This window comes from Temnothorax nylanderi, unplaced genomic scaffold, assembly GCF_030848795.1.
Source record: "Temnothorax nylanderi isolate EJ_2023f unplaced genomic scaffold, tnyl_v1.0 TNYL_tig0036_pilon, whole genome shotgun sequence".
Classification (NCBI taxonomy): domain Eukaryota; kingdom Metazoa; phylum Arthropoda; class Insecta; order Hymenoptera; family Formicidae; genus Temnothorax; species Temnothorax nylanderi.
The window spans coordinates 192,832-213,049 of NW_027249098.1; the positions used below are offsets into that span (position 1 = coordinate 192,832).

The window sequence follows — 20,218 nt, forward strand, 5'->3', positions numbered from 1 at the left end:
AAAATCGGCGTGATAAATGTGACCGCGATGCTCTCCATGTGTCGCGTGGACACCCAGGAAACCCCACTGAGGAACACCCAAGGGCCAAACGTGTTGAAAATTTTACTCGAAAATCTCATACATACGTCTGCATGCAATTTAATATATTTCTACTTATTTTTTTGTAATATAAAAATTGTCCACGGACACAAAAAGATAATATTACGTGCGTAATTATGTTAATATTAATATCTTGTATTTAAAGTGGCAAGAAATATTTCTACTTTACATTGTACATCACTCAACATTTATATTTTAGCTGAAAAATAATTGAGAAAAAGGAAACATTCCACGCTACTTCCTTATTGTATTATTATTATTATCCTGTATAGATATCTAAGATAACGAGCTCGAGATTTGCTCAGTCTTATTTAAATTTTCGTGGAAATAAGCCAATTTTTTGATTCTACTTATTTTTACAAATGTTTTCAGTCTTATTATAAGCACAAAGAATCAAAAGATTCGCATATCTGTGAGTCATCCATACAACGCAAAAATTCCAAAACCTTTTTGTGCCGGCCAGCCGAAAAATTTGAAAACATTTTTGTCACGTAATGGGCGTATATATTCGCAGAGATTGCTTAGAGGATTAGCAGAACATGTAACGATCTATGTCAAATCGTGCAGGATAATTTATTTCTTGATCACAGCATGAGTCAACAGAGAGACACAATGAATTATCCCAACAATTCTGTCGAGAATTTTTCCAAGTTTAAATCATATAACAATGTGTTCCTTTTGCCTTTCTCTTTCTCTTTCCCTCTGTCTTGAAATAATTGTTTCTCTCACTTATTTCGATACCACAGTGCTTGTTTGTACACACATAGTTGATGGCGGAGTAATTACCATATTGAAGTAAGATAACGGATGTTCCCTATTATAGAACTAAAAGAAAGGATCGCATATATAAAGATCTAAATTTTACCTGTCGACATTATTGTATCCTTGAATTTATGGGATATAATACAATAGTTGAAAACTTCAAACAGGGATAATGATGAAAAGCTTGGAATTTATTGCTGAGAAGGTAACAGCTGTTAACATAGACACTAGGTTGATTTGTAATACAGCACGTTTATGCTGTACTTATGGTTTGACGAGACCTAAGTGCATAAAATAGAGAGGCCGGCAAAAGAAAGAGCACATTGTGCATCTACGCCGGTATCTCGCCGATATCTTTCCCATCGAATGACGGAAGAGAGCGCCGGGCGAAGGAGAGCCGCGTAATGATATCGATCGTGGGCGCGAATCTAAATCATCGATCTAAATTACGTTGCGCAACCTTCGCGATCCTGGCCGGGGGACCGACGAGCCTTTGCTTTGCCGATCCAACCTAGATTAGGCGCGAAATCCCACGGAGAAGAGAATCGCCCCTTCCGGTTCGCCGGAGCGAGCTAATCGCAAATACTAACGACCGCCCCGAATTATTCGACCACCACCACGAGGCCGATGGGTAAAAGCGTCGCCGTTCGCTGGATCGTCCGCGAAAAGGGAACAGCACTGATTATCTTCACGAAAGAGATGCCCGTCGTGATTAGTCCGCTAAGCTTCATATTGTTACAAGACAAATTTATCGAGCGTCAAATAGTTCTCGGCTATTTGACTTTGATTGCGTTTCTATAATGAAAGAATTAATTCTACTTTAGGTATAGCTCATTATACGAGAGTGGATTGATGAATATAAGGTTTCTAGCACATCATGAGATGGCTTCATAAGATAGAAGCACATTGTAACCTGCATTCGAAGCACCTTGAATGTCTAGTTTATGCGTTCAAAGTTTTAATTTGTTGTGTTACGTCGTTGTGTAATAGTCGCGTTTAATTATAAGCTCTTTTGGGCCCATATTCTGTACACGCTTACCGACAACTATCGGTTCGATAAGCGTCGTTGCGTAGGTTTTTTATATCGTATAAAAGCTGCGCCGACACCGTTAACGACACCGACGACTGTCGGTGAGCGTGTACAGAATTGGGCCCCTGCATTGCATGTAAAGCGACGATCGGCAGTAGAATTTAGAAGGTTGCACGCAATTTATAAGCTGATGAAAGTTACTTATAACGCAAGCTTGCGTTGCAGCCGAAAAAAGACGAAAACGATGATGGACTTGAAATTTTTCTGCACCTATAAGTATAACAGGCAAGATTTAGTACCCACTACCTCGAACTTTAGGTTTCCAAAGTAAAAAAGGTGTTAAAAGGTCTAGTCTTTTTCGGTATTTAGTATTGAAGTTGTACGTAGTTAAATCAAGTGAAACCTAGAAAGTGTTTTATGGCCTGTACGAAAAAATGGGCGTTGAGAAAATACGTTGTAGTAAATGGCGATTGTGTTGAACAATAAACGTGTAAATTTAAGAAAAACGTGTAAGAAGAAAGATGAATTTTTATCTTGAAACTAGTCTCGTGATTCTTTCTTGTCTTAAATTTATTTTATAAGCATGAGGTGAACTTTATCTTTATCAATCATACTTATTATATTTATCAATCTAGTGGAGGAAACCTTGTAGTTCACAAAACTAATAATTATAAAATATTGCAAACACATTCGCAGCTGCTGACGTAATTTTACGTAATTTTAAGATTTGTAGCTGGTCGCCGCTGACGTAATTTTACATTTATAGGAGGGCAGATAACTTTATGATTACTGCAGTTATCTAATAATAATTGATTTCAAGTTTATCTCAAAATGAGCGTTTGAACGGAATTAAAAATAATTCGAAAATGAAACAAAATTGCACGTGGCTGTCGCAGTTTTAAGCGTTTTAAGTCGCCAGCTGTGAAGTGTTCATGTACTATCTGTATGCAATTTCATTTTCGATTATCGCAAACATAATTAGCAACTATATTTGAATATTTTTACAAAATTCGTAATTCTTATCATTACATTAAAGAGCGATTGTGTGACAAATTTTCGATATAAATATACCGATGTTCATCGATTTCCGGGAAGGAAAACGTGCTGAGAGAGGCGAGGAAATAAAAGTTAACACGAAGAGTGGCTACGGTTGAGGCAGAGAATCGTGGTGTAGAAGCAGGTAGAGAAGGTATTCATGACATGATTAGGATTTTCGCTGCTTGCGGGTACGGATTAGGTCAGAAGATTGTAAATATTACCTGATCAGGCAGATAAAAAGGAGGATTTATAGTGAAAATATTTGTGCGTGTATTCTCACGCCGTTGGCGTTGGGTAAGACGACGCGTAGGCGGAGGTGTGGGCCATTGATGATTTTGCTGAAAGTTAGCGTCGTAAATCCTAACAGACATTGTCGGACTTTCAAGAGGAAACCCGCTATTGTGACGCGCCTTATAGGCTGCTGTAAATAATAAACCACCCTCGTCACTCCTATGTTCATCTCCGATCTCGATATTATATATTTCTTTACGAGACATTTGACTCTTTTAGTTCTCTTTCCACCTTTTAACATCGACTACCGCAAAGATTTTTTTTTAGACTCGCATAGTTTGTTCGAGGCGAATTATTCGTAAAAATTTGCATACCTTTCAACCTTTTTAAGAGATTAACTTTTTAAACGCGTAGAGACCGACGGGAAAAGGACTTTCGGGAAAAAAGTTTTAAAAAGTTTTCCGTTTTTGTACCGTTTTACGTATCTGTAACGTACATCTTATTTTTTTGCCAATTTCTAATTTTTTGTTACTACGATTCTAATTTTTTTTTTTTTGAAGCGAAAAAATATACTGACCGTCGGAAGCTTTGACTTTTCGTGTCGATGATTTTTAAAAAGCTGTTTGTGCCACCCAGAAGATCTTTTTAGTACTTCCAAACTTTTTTAGGTTCTTACGTAATTGTGAATTTTATAAAAATAATTATTTAAAATAATTTTTAAAAATTAATTTATGATATAATGCATGAAAAAATTATGTTTACACGTACTTTAAATCCGGCAGATTCTAATTTATCTCGGTCGTGAAATCAAGCGCATTATAGTTATCATTATTTATTATCGAAATGCGCAATTATGCATATCCGTACCAAGCATAAATGTGCGAATTTGCCGGAGAAGTATCGAGCGGAAGAGGGTTACGCGAATGCGAATTCGAAACCGTTCGAATCTGTTGAGTTTAAATCCCATAAGCGGCTATAAATCTGGCCGCGCTAAGCGCATTATTGTCACATAGTTGCATCATAGAAAATCTGCATTTACGACACGGTTTGCAACAACGACTCGTTGATCCTGACAGATGGCCGCTGAAGAGAGAAAGACATTCTTACCGCTAACTATATAACTAATGCAAATCTAGATAGAGTATCCGTAATTGACCATTAACGTATATTTTAGTGCGTCTACTTAACACTGTCTTTCAGTGACTGGCGCGAACAGGCATCCAATAATTCTTCGCATCTCTACACGAAAATAGAAATCTTCATCAAAATTCGCAGACAGAATATTCTTTGCATCCATAAAAAAAAATTACGACCGTTTATTTACAAATATTATAAATCTATTCTAAACTCAGAGCATTATAGGAAGTATAGGATTAAATAAGTAGGATAAAACAAAAAGAGATTCGTTGTATAATATTTAATATAATAACGAGATTTTTTAAGTAATTATTTTTTTATGTAGAATTTTGCAAAATAGATTTGCTTTTTATTCTTAATTGTCTGTTGCAATGCATTTATAATGCACGTAAATGCTCGCATCAATTTTTCAAGTACTAAAAAATTAAGGTGCAATCTATTATTTTGTGCCTGCAGCTGTTAACGAAAATTATTGCAACCATAACGTTCATTCTGAAAATTCAATTTCCGTGATGAATAATATCGTTCGGTTCGAGAAATTTGATCTACGATAAAAGTCTATTTATGCAATCGTCTCTAAACTGTAGGCTAGGTCATAGCTCGTCCGATTATCATAGTCGACTGACTTCGGGGACAGTTAATTCTTCTCCGTCTCGTATGAGCAGGTGCGAAGAACGACCCAGCTGACGAGGTTAATCGTCGCTCTCGTTATTCTCTCTTCTTCATCTTCCATCGGTCCTCCGAAGTTGCCGTTCGAGCGGCATAATCTCTTAAACGAGCTAATTAATAATCCGTCGACTGGCTAGCAAACTCTGCTGGATTATTCTCTTTCTGTCTGCCGGTCTTGCTCACCCGGTCTCTTTCTCTCTTCAACACAGTTTTATATAAAATTTAAAAGTGCCGGTTTCTCCAAAGCACTGATTTTCTATTGAATTAAAATTATTTTATAAATGTAGTAATATTTTTTTAGGGGAACTCCCTAGACAAAGACGACGCGCGAATTTGTCTCGATTTCGCGTAATCGCGGTCGGCGATGAGTTTCTGTGGCTAGAGCATGACCAGATTGTAATTGATCGCGTTTCACGGTTACTTTTATAGCGCAAAAGAATGCGTCGTAACCACCTGACGATGTCGATGAGAATAAATTCAGTATCGTGGCTCGTAAAACGTATAATAATATAAGAGTAATAAAGTCTTCCTGAAACGTTGCTGGCTCATATACAATATATATATGATATATGTGATATATATAAAATATAAAATACATATATATATATAATATTTTGTACGTATATATATATATTATACTATATATATATATATATATATATATATATATACATATATATATGCGCGATGGATTTGCACAATTATCACAAAAATTAACAAATGGAACGCGCGATAAGATATTTGGAGAGTCGGATATATAAAATAAAATAATATAAAAATTTATTTTGCCGTATTATTTCATTTCATTATTTAAAAATAAGCGGAATAGAATTACGGCCTAAAAATTCGCAGCCTTGCATTTTTCGTTCTACTATCGTATCGTATCGACGCGTCCGTTTCACGGTTTGCGGTTGTTTGCACGGTTCCTGCCGCAGCTGCGTTCGGCTCGCGCTCGAACAAAAAGAGCTACGGGGATATCGAGATGCAGGGGCGTCACCTACCGAAGTAGCAGGATGCGTTAAGAGAAACGTCGCCGACTCCGCGAGCGTATGCGTGCGTGCGTGCGAAAGGAAGGAAGAGAGAAGGAAAGGGAGATCTCTCAGCCACCCACGGAGCCTCCGACGGCGACGGCTCTCTTCCTACTCGGTCCTACCATTCCGTTTTCGTGTCCCATTCCGTTCAGGTTCTGCGTGCTTTCGTCTCGTTGTTTGTCCCACCAACGGTGATTGTGACAATGTGAAATTAGAATTCTTAGATTGAGGCTATTATCAAAGTCACTTCCAAAACCAACAAATCCCAAGAATGATACCTATTTTTAACTAGCTCATTATAAAGATTATTTTTGTAATGAATATCTCATTTACATGTTCCTTAATTAAAAATAGATTAACTTGTAGTACCTAAAATTAAAATAATCAAATTTTTGACTGATGAAATTTCGTTGGCTTTCTTTGAATGTTTGAAAATGTTTCGAATTCTCGAAATAAATTTTATTGTGTACTGTTTTTCTTTACTTTTATATCCAACATTAAGTATATTTTTGTGTCTTATGTTAGATCATGTCGAGAAGATAATTTTTATCCGTAAGGAATGTAGTCAGACTACGAATATCGTTTAAATATATAATTTAGGTACTCGAAAATTCTCCATCTTTGTCTTCACCGATCTCGGTAGTCGGCCGTAAATCATTTTTTCCAACATTTCTCTGGCGATATCGCGCACCGCGCGGATCAACCGCGGTTGGTGGCGACATTAGCGGGGACGTTAGTATTAGTGAGATGTATATGTGTATACTTACAGAGAGAGAAAGAGAGGAGAAACGCGCGGAGGACCCGATCCGGACGCGGTCCCGCGCGTTGCTACTTACTGATATTTATTGCGCCCAGAAATGTGTACGGGCCGCCATAAATCTCCGCATTCACACGGAGTTCCTAATTTACATATTCTCCGTCGAGTGCTTCTATTTCTCTCGTTCTTTCTCATTCTCTTTCCCTCGCCTCTCCTTCCTCCGCGACTTTATTCCCGTTCTCTTTTCTCGTTGCTGCACCCCTCCCTCACCTTCTACGCGCGATGCATCGTTTTCTTATGACGCTAGCTTCTTGAATTTTCTGCTTTTCCTGTCTGACAGTGCCGACACCGGCACTAACCCAATAATTTCACATTAAACGAAAGATTTACTTGCTAGTTCGTGAAAGGTTGCCGAAATTGAAACAAATAAATGAGATAACATGCGAAATAAAGAAACATTTATTTAGAGAACCTGTTTTTCTGGCTATAAATGACGTTTGTCGAAATCACAAATCACCGAAAATGACGAGTATCAGAATTTAATTTAAAAAAAAGAAAAAAAAAGAAATCGGACGATCGGAGGAAGAAAGAGTTCGAAGACAACGAGCGTGGACATCGCTTTTTGTAACGCGCCTCTTAATGGTGCATTAACCTTTGCCGGCCCTCAAAATAGCTCGTTCGATTGCAATTAAGGTATCGATCGTAAATTCGTTCGCCCCCGAAGAACAACTTGTATAGCGACGCGAAACGAGCAGCTCGTAAGAACTCGCCCCCACTCGTACTTTCTCCGTCTCGGAGCTGTCAGAAGCGAGAGTTATTTTTACAAACTGCTAATTCGTTACCAACTTTTATCACTGCGCGCGTAATTGCGTGCCGCTCCGCCGGGCCTTCATTACGAACCTAAGCACTTTCAATGTTCATCGATCAATCCCGTGGCTTCTAATCTTTCCTGCATCAACGCATATGCGTTTATTTCCTGTTTAAGGTAACGCTCTTAACTTTTGTCGGCTTTCTTTTCTCAATTCCTTAATTTCTGATGAAAGATTATCTTATCTTAGGTATATCATTTCGTTAGTAAAGAAAATGTGAATAATTAAGTACTATAAATGTTAAAATCTACAACTACTGACATTTAGAGGGGACTATCTGTACGTTATATAAATATTTCTCGTAATTTATCAAATTTCTATCAGCATGATAAATAGGAAATGACTGTTAATTTCGTCGTACGGCTTCGTGCAGTATCGACTTCACATCGCGATCTTATCGCGATTAATCACCGGCAATCTCGACGATTAACCCTTCCGCACTTGCAACGCGGGAGGATGAAAACGCGTCTCTCCCGCGCAAAGTACGACGAGGTGGGCAAGGGTTAATACTTCACCGCCATCCTTCCCGCCGAAATCATCGCGGAACGAGGCGTGAGAAAACGATTATGCCCGGCAAAGCCGCTCTCTTGTCGAGGGGCACCCGCCGATACATTATAATGCGTATTTATGCGCTCGATGTTGCGCACGTATGCGTCGCACGCGTGTTCGGCTGGCGCAAGAAAAAGGGAAAGACGAAAATATAGCTGAGAGAGAGGAAGAGATAGAGCGTGAGGCGGAAGATGCGATAGAGAGAGAGAGAGAAAGAGCGTGAGGAAGGGAGAGACGCTCGGATGCGGGACAGGCTGCAACTGCTCGGGGGTAGGAGTGGATACAGCGCAGCGGGTGGAGGAGCGTCTTCCCCGAGAGAACCTCGTAAAATGGAAATCAATTACATCTACACTTAACCACTTAAACTGGTTTCGCCACGGTCCTAAAGCTCTCGGTCCTCTCTCTCTCTCTCTCTCCCGCTCTCTCTCGTCGCGTGTAGGGATGAGCAATGTGTAGATGCACGGAGGGAACGTTACACACGATATTAAGGAAGAGGGAGAAGGTGAGGAGAAAACGAGGGGAGGAAAGTATCGATGAGAGAGAAAGGCAGGAAGCGAGAAAGAGAAAGAAGAAAAAATGGGGGGTATGTATAGAGCAGCCGGTGAGCATCGCTAGAGGCTTCACCCTCTCTTCTCCTTCTGCGCCTCGTATTCTTCTTTTTCTTCTTCTCCTCGTCTTCTCCTGTTGTTCTTCGTCGGTCTGCGGCTCGCCGCAGATCATTCGTATCAACATAATTACAAGCTCAGGAGCCGCCTCTCTGTTTCTCTCACCTCGCTCCACCCATCACGACGTAACACACGATCGCTTTCGCGCCCCGGTGAAACCGTTGTCTTCTTCTTCTTCTTCTTCTTCTCCGCCGTTCTCTGCTCCTTTCGCGTTTCTTCCGACCGTGGATTCCTTCTACCTGGCCGCCGCGCCGCGTCCTCCATCGCTAACTCAACGGGTCCTTAAAAGACTCTCTCGAGTACTCGTTGAATGTCTTCGGAATAATTGGTGAACGCCCTACGTGCAATTTAGATGTTCAACCTTGGTTTCCTTGTTTTTGTGAATAAAGAAAGTATTATTAAGCTATTTTTCATAGTTGATGAGAATTTTAGATTGGCCTGTTTGTCAAATTCCAAGAAGGATATACCGAAATGATTACCTTCACATAAATTTAAATGGATTGGAAATTCTTTTGGTAATAAATTTATTATTTAATAGTCCTTCGTCATTGAACCTTGATATTTTAGTAAGATTCTAAATATTTTATATCACTTGCTTATGCAATAAAATGTAATATAGCGTTAAGAAGGTGTAAGAAAATATATAATGCACATTGTCGCTTATCGCTCAATTTTATCAACTTGATCGTATGTTACTTTTCTAATTAAGTTACCTGCTGCGGCCGGAAGTGTCATCGTATACATTAGAAAACAATGTGCGTTCTCGTTATTGGCATCTGGTTTAACGCTTCATATTTCGCTTCGCGTTCGAATGAGGGTTAAAGGGCGTCTCGTGTCGCCGCGGCTGCGCTCGATCGCGCGAAACAGTTGCGGTGCAGCGACCCGACGCGCCCAACGACGCGACGTGAAGCAACGGGAGGAGGACTGTACAATGCGATATAACGATAGCGACATGCTCCCGATACTGAACCGAGAGTTCGAGTGACAGAAAGAAAGAGCAAGAGAACGAGAGAGGGAGAGAGAAAGAGAGAAAGTGAGAAAAGGTGTTAGTCATGGAACGAACCGAGCCCTTAAAGCAGCCGCATCTGAGAATAATTGCTCGCTGACAGGCCGTGAAATGAATTTATTTAATTTCAGATAGGTATAACAGAATTACACGGCAGTTGAAGGTGCGATGAAGCCTGGGTGGCGCGACGAGGGCGTACACCGGGTGGAGAAAGAGTGGGTGACGAGAGAGATGCGTGGCTCTTCTCTCGAGTCGTCCGCGAAACCAAAAAATGCAAAATGTATAAAATTCCGCGAGTCCTTGATCGTATGATCGAAAGACGGTATTGATATGATAGAATTCGTGTCTTGCAGTGCGATTATTAATTTTTTAATACGATATAACGTGTCATCTGTCAAACAAGTTCGTAAAATCCATCACATTAAATTGATACGTAATTGGAAATTAATTAACAACTAATGCTAACAAATTTCATGATAATAGGAATTTCTTATATCGATTTTTTTATAATGATATTTTAAGGATAATGTTGATTAGGGTTTGAGTCAAAAGAAAGTGTATAATCTCAATTAGACATTTTTCAAATAACGATAAATAATTTATTTATAAACGAGAAAATACAAAGAATATAAATAATAAAGGAAGAAGGTTAATAAGGAAACGCAAAAGGTACAGGCGATTGAATAATCGGATAGATTAATGAAAATTCATTTATTTTCGTCGTGCTACATCGAGGAAATATGGCGCTGAACTACTTGCTATCATAGAAGTTCCTTTATGTACAAATTGCACCATCCTGTGACAAGATGCGCATTAATACTATCGCGGTATATAATACAGTTACGTCGAATCATTTTCTCTTTCACGCACGATTTCACACTCGCTCGCATTTACATAGTTAGCATGCATACATACATATACACGTAATCATCACGTTACAACAGATACTTGTTTGTTCTAATGAGCGCGGAATTATTTACAAATCGAGATCGATAACTAAAATACAAAGATACTCCCTGATCCTCTCTGATACTCGCAAATCTCTACGATGAGATATTACGCGGACACGGGGCGAGACATGTCCTACCGTTAAACCGTTCACAGCGAGACGTCGAGATTTACGATAACATTGACTTGCGAAGGAATTCGATTCTCCTATAGTGCCCCTACTAAGATGGCAGCCTGGCACCATACTAATTAGGCAAACGCGCTTTCTCGCCAGCCGAAAAATACTCATTGCCCTCATCGGCCGATCGACGCTACCACCAAGAATCGAATTGGGCTCATACTCGTGGAGTCATTATCCGAGAGAAGTATCCCCAAAAATACCATCTGCGACTCGTAGAGAGACTCTCTACGAGTCGCAGATGGTATTTTTGGGGATACATCTCATCACCTTACATAAATCATACCGTTCTTCATCACATCACACCACCACAATAAATCATTACCCTATCTCATCACCTTACATCAACCATACTCCTCTCCATCACATCACATCACCACAACAATTCGTTACCTCAACCTCGAGTATCTGAATGCTTGAATCCCATACATCTCCTTTAGATCTTTGGGTATCTCATAGCGAATTCGGGCGCTTGCACTAGCGCACACTGAGTGCGTACTAAGGCTTGTTCTTAATCAATTCTTATATTTACAGATCATCTTAAATACTTTATGAAATACTTCTTAGCTTCTTCTCAGTAAAATGATCTATACAGTATCCATACAGATTGTTTTATTAGCTACAAAGTTTTTAAACGCGTATTTAAACGATCTTAAATATAAGAACAGATTATAAACAAGCCTTGCGCACCAGTGCAAGTGCCCGAATTCGCTATCAATGTATGATTCCGTTGTATCCTGAATATTCAAACATCCGGATATAACTTTTCGGATCTTTAGAAATTTGAGATGAATGAATATATGCAAACTCTCGCACATGTCCAGTTCTGTAAGTTCTTAGGATACCTGGTATTTCGCGTATTCGGATAATCCGTGTACGGAGTTTCAACGGCCGTTGCCAATACGTTCGCCCCGCGAATAATATTAATGGAACGACATGTATACACAGAATTACATTTATATATTATATTATATAAATATCTATGCGTTATACACACAGACGGTCCGCGATTAACACACTGGGCGCTAGGGATAGTTCTTTGGTCGCACCCGGATGTTAAGGGGAAACATGAATGTTAAGAACACGCTTAAACTCGCAGTCGCAAGCGACGCATTACGACTCATCGTTCTCCGTTGCTCTCTTGTACGTATACGATATGGAACTAAGTAATATCATGAAGATGTGAGAAAAATCATGGGCTTGAAGCTAATATTCCTGGCTCTACTCCAGAAAAGAGTTTGGTCTAAAAATGTATAAATAATATTCATTCATTTATTATTAACGAAATTTTTAATATAATTATTAATATATTATTAATAAACACAACATAATAAAATTATAATAATATATTATAACATAATAATACTAATAGTGATAATTTTTAATTAACAAAATTATTAATTAAAAATTATTAATTAACAAAAAAGGTACATTTATGCCAAACACATTATGTTCAAGTAATAAATACACATATTCAATCTACATTTCTTGTCTTAATATATAATAATTACATGCATAATACAATAATTAACAAAACTCTGAAAGATTAAAAATTGAACTTTGAAATAGTTATAATATAGTTGTCACTGATGTATGTTGTTATGAAATAATTTAATTAAATTAATAAGGTTGACGTCTTTCAGAGAGAAAGAAATATTATTCTATAAGAATAATATTTGGAAAATAATTTCTTCGAGATGGCAAATAAACTTGATTTTCCAGCCAACTTGAAGAACAATAATAAAGACTCATAAAGCTACATTTGTAACGGTTTGTTATCAATTGCACAATTCAATGTTTATGTATCCTATTTACGGCCGCGAATAATTTGATTATTATTTTCCGATTTCATCCCGAATTCCTTATTCGTTTATCGCTACAACAAAAGTGCAACGAGATGCTACTTACTTCCATATCGCCACACGCGATTATCGACGACGATAAATTGTATGCATGTGCGCGCTCCGTCATGCCCCTGGCGATATATAGAAACGTGTTGGAACAATTCCGGTTCCAGTTCCGATGTCGGTGTTGGTTCCGCGATCACAGAGAGAGGGAGGAGGAACGATGATGCCGCAGTCGCGGTGTCGTCGGTGCTAGCGGGGATCGCTAATTGGGGGAGGACGGGCGTGTCCGTAGCGGCGGGGATGTGCTGGCCGTCGGTGGATAGGGCACGTACCTCAGGCTGGTCGCGGTGGTGGGCGAGGACCGTCGCGAGATCATCGTGACGGGGGGTGGTGGTGGTGTCCAGTGCCACGACAGCGTCGTCGGATACGAGAAGCCGGCGGAGGTGGCCGCGACGGCGGCGGTGGAATAGGGCGACGGCGAGCCGGCAGCACCCCTGCCGTACAAGAGCGCCGTTGACGCCGGCGACAACCAGGGTGGTAACGCGTGTCCGCCGTTCTCGTGCGGTTGCTGCTGTTGCGCGGACTGCTGATGATGTTGCTGCTGCTGCGCGGACGGCTGCTGTTGCTGCTGAGCGCCCAGCGTCGCGGCCGCGGCCGCGGCCACCATAAGCGGCGACGGCATAGCGAGGTGCTCGTAGATTCTTACCGAGGGTACCCCGCATCTCACCAATTGCTGCTCCATAAGCTCCATAGGATCTCTGAAATAATAAAGGATAAGAATCGTCAGCGTACGGAATAGATGGATGACAAGTGCATTCGAAATATAAGGCGGATCTCTTAATTCTGTCTTCGTTTCCTAATTTTGGATCGCAAGTAGAGAAGATTTTCTTTAGATTTATTTTAGTTTGGTATAGGTCTCATAACGTATGCCTATTATGTGCATTATCGGACTCATTGTCAGATATTATCTCTCTCTCTCTCTCTTTTTAAAATATACATTACGAATCGCAGTACTTATGGATGTAATGTTCAAGTCGTAATAATGTAATTTTGATGCCGAAGATATTAAGCAAGAGAGAGAAATCACCTCGTGTCATTAATAATATTAACGGAATAATCGAGTAGACAGTCAGGTAAAAGACTTGTTTTAAATCTGGCACACAAGTCGTCTGGGAATCGGCGTCCGCTCGGCATTGGGATTAGACGAGGAATCGAACTAGGGGCCGCGCAATCGTGCGACCGAGAGGTCGCGATCCTGCACGCGGCGAATCGACCGAAACGGCAAAGATCGCGCCGGGCGAGCAAATAAATCGTCTGAAGCCGCGGGTACGCGAGACAGAGCGAGATAAAATCGTCCGTTCTTAAGGCGAGAGAGGCCGGCCCTCGCCGGCTGATTAATCGATCGACGTTATCGGCATTAATAGCACTTAAAAGGGAGTAAATCAATGAGATTCCTTTACGGACGCATAGTCGACAGAGAGACAAGACAGAGAGAGAATGGCGGGTAATTAAGACGAGCTTTTCTCTCATAGAGAGACGTACGCGCGAGATGTGGGAGGGGGAGAGAGCGGGGAACGACGTTCGCAAGAACCTCTTTCTCCCCCAAAGCAACAAACGTGATGGATGATTTCGTGCGTTAGACACGGGCTTAATTAGGGTTAATTACGCGCGATTGTGCGCGGACGCGCCTTCGTTGCTTCGTTACTATCGCGCGGCAGAAACGCTAACGAGTGGATTATTGGCCGATCACGGATGAAAACGCGTCGCGAACGGCGAGAGGGTCATTCTGTATTTCTTTCTTCCTCTTTCCCGCTCTCTCTCCCTCTCTCTCTCTCTCTCTCTTTCCCTTCACGCCGACGATAATTAACGACCAAGTCTCATTGCGCGGAATCACGGCGAGTCACTTCCTACTTTCGTGATTACGCGCGGGAGCGGCGTGTAGGGACACGCCGATTATCGGCCGGTCTATCTCAATTATTAAGGCTTCATTACGATATCGCGAATCCGAGGCGGCGCTTCGTAATTGCTTTCGATTTCAAGCCCAGCGAGGTAAGACCGATTGCGCAAAGGCCGTAGGAGCGAATCAGAATGCTTGATGGATTCTCGATGTGGCCTGAAGGAGTGTCTCAGTCGTTTTCCGCCATTTAAAGCGAACGTGTCGAATTGGTTTGACGCTAGGTAGGTCGAGACGTTCATTTTGTTCGATTAGCAAATTTCAAACCAATAATCCGCTTCGTTACTTTAATTTTACACTCGTTTGATTTCTTAATTGACTATGACATTCTTTAACTATCTTCTTTTCAGCTAGTATAAATCCGTAGAATTTAAGGAGGCACTCTTCTACATTTTTCCTCTCGGATCACGTAATTTTTAGTATTGAGATCAGACACTGGTTATGAATGAAGAATAATTCAGTAATATATCTTAATAATTTTAGAAGAGTTATAAAAGAGAGTGAACCAATTCCCATGAATGTCTAACGTCGAGGAGGTCAGTTTCTAGCAATCTAACTTAACCAATATTTTATTTAGAGAAGATATAGACAAAGCGTGTCGTTTTCTTCCTGTTAAAATTAAAACCCACGTCTATTAAACAGCAAGGAAGGATGTTCGTTCTGCGTATTTTCAACATCCTTCCAGATTTGATGATTTGCCCCGAGTTTCGCTATCTACTTGATCTTAAGATCTTCAGATCTCTCAAGACGAAGGCAGCGTCGATGGATGGCTGCCGGTTCTTCGCGCTTCTCGGAAGTCAAGTGGTTGAGAGACAACTTGATACCAGTATCCTGCCGGATAATTTGAGCATGGGCCGGCCACGAATGATACCTCTTATCGATCATCTGCAGTTCCGCGAACCGGCAGCCGTCGAGATATCCGAAGACGCCTTTCGTAACTGGCGTTCGATAACTCAGCATTTCGTGCATGAAATAATTTAGGGGCGTGCATAATAAAAAGGTTCCGGAGAACATATTTATTTCCCACCCCTGGAACTTCAGGCCGTGTCTTCAATCCGCGGTCTCGTAAAAATATAAGCTTTCTGTCGTTGTAAGAAATAGTCATAAAATCTATTTACGATTTGCAAACGTGCGCCAAAAAAAAAAAACCCCGACAAAAAGATTATTATTTCGACAGAAAAATCATTATATCGCAGAAAATAGTAGAAGAAAGATTAGCGTTTTTCGTAGAAAATTGTTGGTTAACCTGTTACGTCGAATAATCGTCGTTCGTGGAACGTTCGGCGCGACAAAGCACTTCATCATCTCGCGCGACCGACGTCGTCGGGACCGTACAATTCAATCCCGACCGGCACCCGTAATGATTTTGTCTCCATGGACCCAGAGAGTCGGGGGGGGGGGGGCTGACTCTCGCGGGTCTAGTTACCCTGGGGGTCACCAGGCCGGGCGACACCCAGTCAAGGAGAGAAGGGTCAGCCTTCGTTCGGTAGTTGCCAGCCGGCACGTCGACGACGAGAGCCCCGACTCGTAAAGTCGTAAAACCGCGTGGTGTGAGGGCGAGACAAAACCACCGTGACTGCGCGAGACTCGAAAAATAAAGAGAATTGCGAGAAATGAGATCTGCCAGGAGGGACTCAATCGCAATGATTCCAGCAAGATCTTTAACTATTCTGTATCTTTCTTAGGATTCTCTGTGTGTATCTATTATTTAGATGTGTGAGGCGAAGTTAAAAAATTCGAAATAACTTTCTCGGAAATTTTCTGAAGATATTAAGTGGCTAAAATATTATGAACTATAACACATACTTAATTCTTGAGTGAATAATTAAGCAAAAACGATTACTATCAAAAGTTACATTACATATGATTCAAAAGCGCCTTTATCTTAACGTTATGTTGCAAAAAGTCGATCCAAAAAATCGCCGTGCGTAAAATGCAGCGGTAACAGTCATTCATATCCGGTGCCGGTAATATTCTATATCGCGTGCAGTATTGATACCCGATCGAATCGAGACGACGAAGGGCAAATCGACTCGAGCCAAAAGACCCATTCGCGAGCCAGTCCGAGGAGCTTGACGAACGTGAACGGGGGTGGACAAGGGAACGCGGTGACTGCAGGAGCAGGCGGAGGGACGGTAGGGAGGCCTCGGGAACAATGGGTCCGGTGTGCAGTCCGCGTCTCGGTTACCGTTCGGCCGTACCGCTTAGCACGTAACACGACACCCGAGGAGGCGCACGAGCGTACGTATACACACACACCCTCGCACCACATAACGCACACGTACACGCACAATACACACAAACGCACGCGCGTATGCACGCGATGGTACATGGATGCATGAGAGTAAGCTTCGAGCGGGAAAGAGGAAGAGGCTGCGTGGAAGAGGAAGGAGCTTGGCCCCGGAGGGTGAAACCGGCGACGGGGGAGCGAGGGAGGGATTAGGGGGGGCCTGGGGCTAATCGCCGTCCACTCGGACGTGCCGGACCACACACCGGCGCGTCCGTCCGCGGCCATTCCTCTTCTCGTTCTCGTGAAATATCGCTGTCAAGGGCCCGAACTCTATTAGCCGAGTTCCGCGGGTACTTGCCCGGGTACTTGCCTCGTGTATCGATCCGCCCGGATCGATCGTGATCCGAGATCTCGCGGATAGCAAGGATCGCGTGGAGGAGGGTAGGGCGGGGCGAGCGAGCCGGTGATTTAGGCGGATCCCGAACGTGGATCTCGATCGCGATTACGCGAGCGCAGCTTGGAGATCTCAAACGTAAGTGTCAGGGACTCCGCAAGGCAGTCGACAGTCTCGTGATTTAAATGTGTATTAAAAAATTACGTGCAATGTACATGTGTACATAATATCACGGCTCATTTGAAAGTTCTGTATCTTGATATATGAGTAATACTTCTTGATAGTTGTAACTGTAATAAGGAAAAACTAGCGATGCTCGTTTCAGAATAAAGTTACAGTTTCAGAAGTGTCGGATGAGTAAAGATAGGGGATGTAAATCCAGGGCGCGGAAGACGTTACGCGCGCTACCATCCTCATCGTTCGCCAGCGGCGCGCTATCTCTCTTAGCTTCGAAAATAGCTTAATCACATGGAGCTCGCAGAAAAGTCGAGGAATCAAATTACATCGTTCGTACGCGGAGAGGAACAGGTAGGCAGTCACCGTCTCGCACACAAGTGGGGGCTCACGCCGTCGCGTGTTCGTGTGCGTGGCATACGCAAAACGGAAATGACGCAGCGCGCTAGCAACACGGGTCTCCTGTGCATTAAGGCCCAGGCTGCAATTCACGGCGGAGTGTGCTAGCGCGCTGCGCCTCTCCCCGGCCTTGAATTATATCCTTAATGTTTTCATAAAGCTTCCTTATGTACAGACAATAAAAGCCCTAATTACAGTCGTTCGCCGGGCGAGAGAGCGGCCTCCGGGGCCGGCCGCCTATTACTATTCGCGCTATGCCAGGGCTCCCGTAATTGTTACACCGCGATAAATATTCCTCATCGATCTGACGAGTCTGCGTTTTCCCCCGTAATGGCGCGGTTACGGTCGAAACGTTCTAATTAGAGGCCACCGCCGTTACCCATTAAAATGTCCATGACGTTCTCGCGGCTACACCCCTCGAGTGCCGCTGTCCAGGACAGAGAGAGAGAGAGAGAGAGAGACCAGTCTATAAATAAGAAAAAAATCATCCGGCATAGTCGACTCGAATTTTTTTCCAACCGCGCCGTCACAGCGTTCGGACAAATTAAATCTATTACAAGAGTGAGAGAGAGAGACCATTTGCCCTTTCGCAAACTCGATGGCAAAACAAGCATTAAATAAATCTCCAATTATTCTTCAAAAAGTGTACGATTATAGACTGTACTGCTTAGCTTGAAAAATGTAAAATCTTTATTCTCTTCATGATAGCTGAATTTTACAATAACTATCTTCGCCATGATCATCAAATATAAATTTCTTGTCTTTCATTGAAAAATTATTGGCTAAGAAAATTTAATCAGGCGAAACTGGATACATAAAATTTTTAATTTCCAAAGAACTCCTTCGAAAATGTAGACTTCGAATTATATAATTAAGTTAATATACCTGGTGGATTCCTCTCATCTTTAATTGGCTCGCACAATCGCACTAGTATTAAAATTGGATAAGCTAGCCGACAGCTATAATTGAGGAAAAAAACACTTCCTGGACGTAGCCAGTAATAAGAACAGTTTTTTATGTGTAATCGCGTGTGTGTTGCGTCCACTTCTCTTATCGGGAGGGAAAAGAAAAAAAGGAATTGATCCGTGGAGGGTTAATTGGAGTAAAACTGACGGCATCGTGACGGCTTTTAGCGGTTAATAGCCACATCCGTAATTTTCGAATGTATCTGTTCCTCGTTCCCCGAAGCCGCTCTGACAAGGAAATATGGTATATTCTCGCGTGGCTTAATGTCCCGTAATTTCTCGGAGCCCTTTTTTCAGCACCGTCGTCGGAGGGGCCCTTTTCGGGAAACGAAATCCGCCGTTCTTTCTCACGCGAGCCTCCTTAGTCTCCGAAGTCTCTGATCATCGCGCAGAACGACGTCTAGGTATAGACGAGAAGCCGTCCTTACTTCTCGTCTTTTGCGTCGCTCTATCGCGTGATAGAGCCTCGACGTAATTTAATTAGCGATCCACACGCGGGCCGCGCCTCTCTCCTCGTCTCGGCTGCGAGTTTGCGCGTTTACACTAATAATTCGCACATAATATCTGCATGCTCGCTCCGTGAGCGCGCAAATAATAAAATTATGGCCGGCCGGCATAAGAATGCAATCACTTATACGCACTGGTGACCGCCGCCGATGTTAATTGCCGGGAATCGCTACCGGTGATTATATCGCGCACGAAAAGATCCTCGGTTAGTTACGCAGGTATAGTGTCGAATTAAAATCAGGTCTCGATTTTCAACGAACTCAAATGCGCGGTGCGATGAAATTTAATTCTTAGCTTTTGGCACTGGTTATATAACGCAATGCGAATCACCTACACATCTCTTCAAATCTTCCTTAAAGTTCAATAATAAGAACGTATCTGATCTTAATTTGATGACAAAATTAACTTACGCGGTACTTCGTGCTGCTCGATATTTCAAGGTTTCCCTTAATTGATCATCTTTTTGACACCTAGTCGATAAATTCCCCAAAATCGCGCGCGGCGCGCTCAGGCGACGTGAAATAGCCTGCGATATTAAAGCGCGGGGAATTCCGTCGAATGGAGAGAGCCTGTTATTCTCCGTCTACCCCGGGGCTGACACAGGGCATTAGGTAAGTGGTAGATAATAATAGGTTACACCCCGCTGATGGCCGAAGGTAATTCATCGAATGCTGCGGTTTGGCTCATCTCGGTTCCTCTCGCACGCATCCCACATGCACAGGGACTATCAAGACTCTCTCGTGGAATGCCTCGCCATTCTGGTGATACTACGATTCCAA

At 42.1% G+C, this 20,218-nt stretch overlaps 1 protein-coding gene across 1 annotated transcript in view; it reads right to left on the bottom strand.

The window, feature by feature from the left end:
* Positions 1-10,539: 10,539 nt before the first annotated feature.
* The window catches only part of LOC139771145 (uncharacterized), a 54,991-nt gene continuing 45,312 nt past the window's right edge, over positions 10,540-20,218 (bottom strand). Inside the window, exon 6 of the mRNA XM_071703677.1 lies at positions 10,540-13,574. Coding sequence (XP_071559778.1) covers positions 13,079-13,574 — 496 coding nt within the window. The 3' untranslated portion in view covers positions 10,540-13,078. The remainder of the gene's footprint in view (positions 13,575-20,218) is intronic.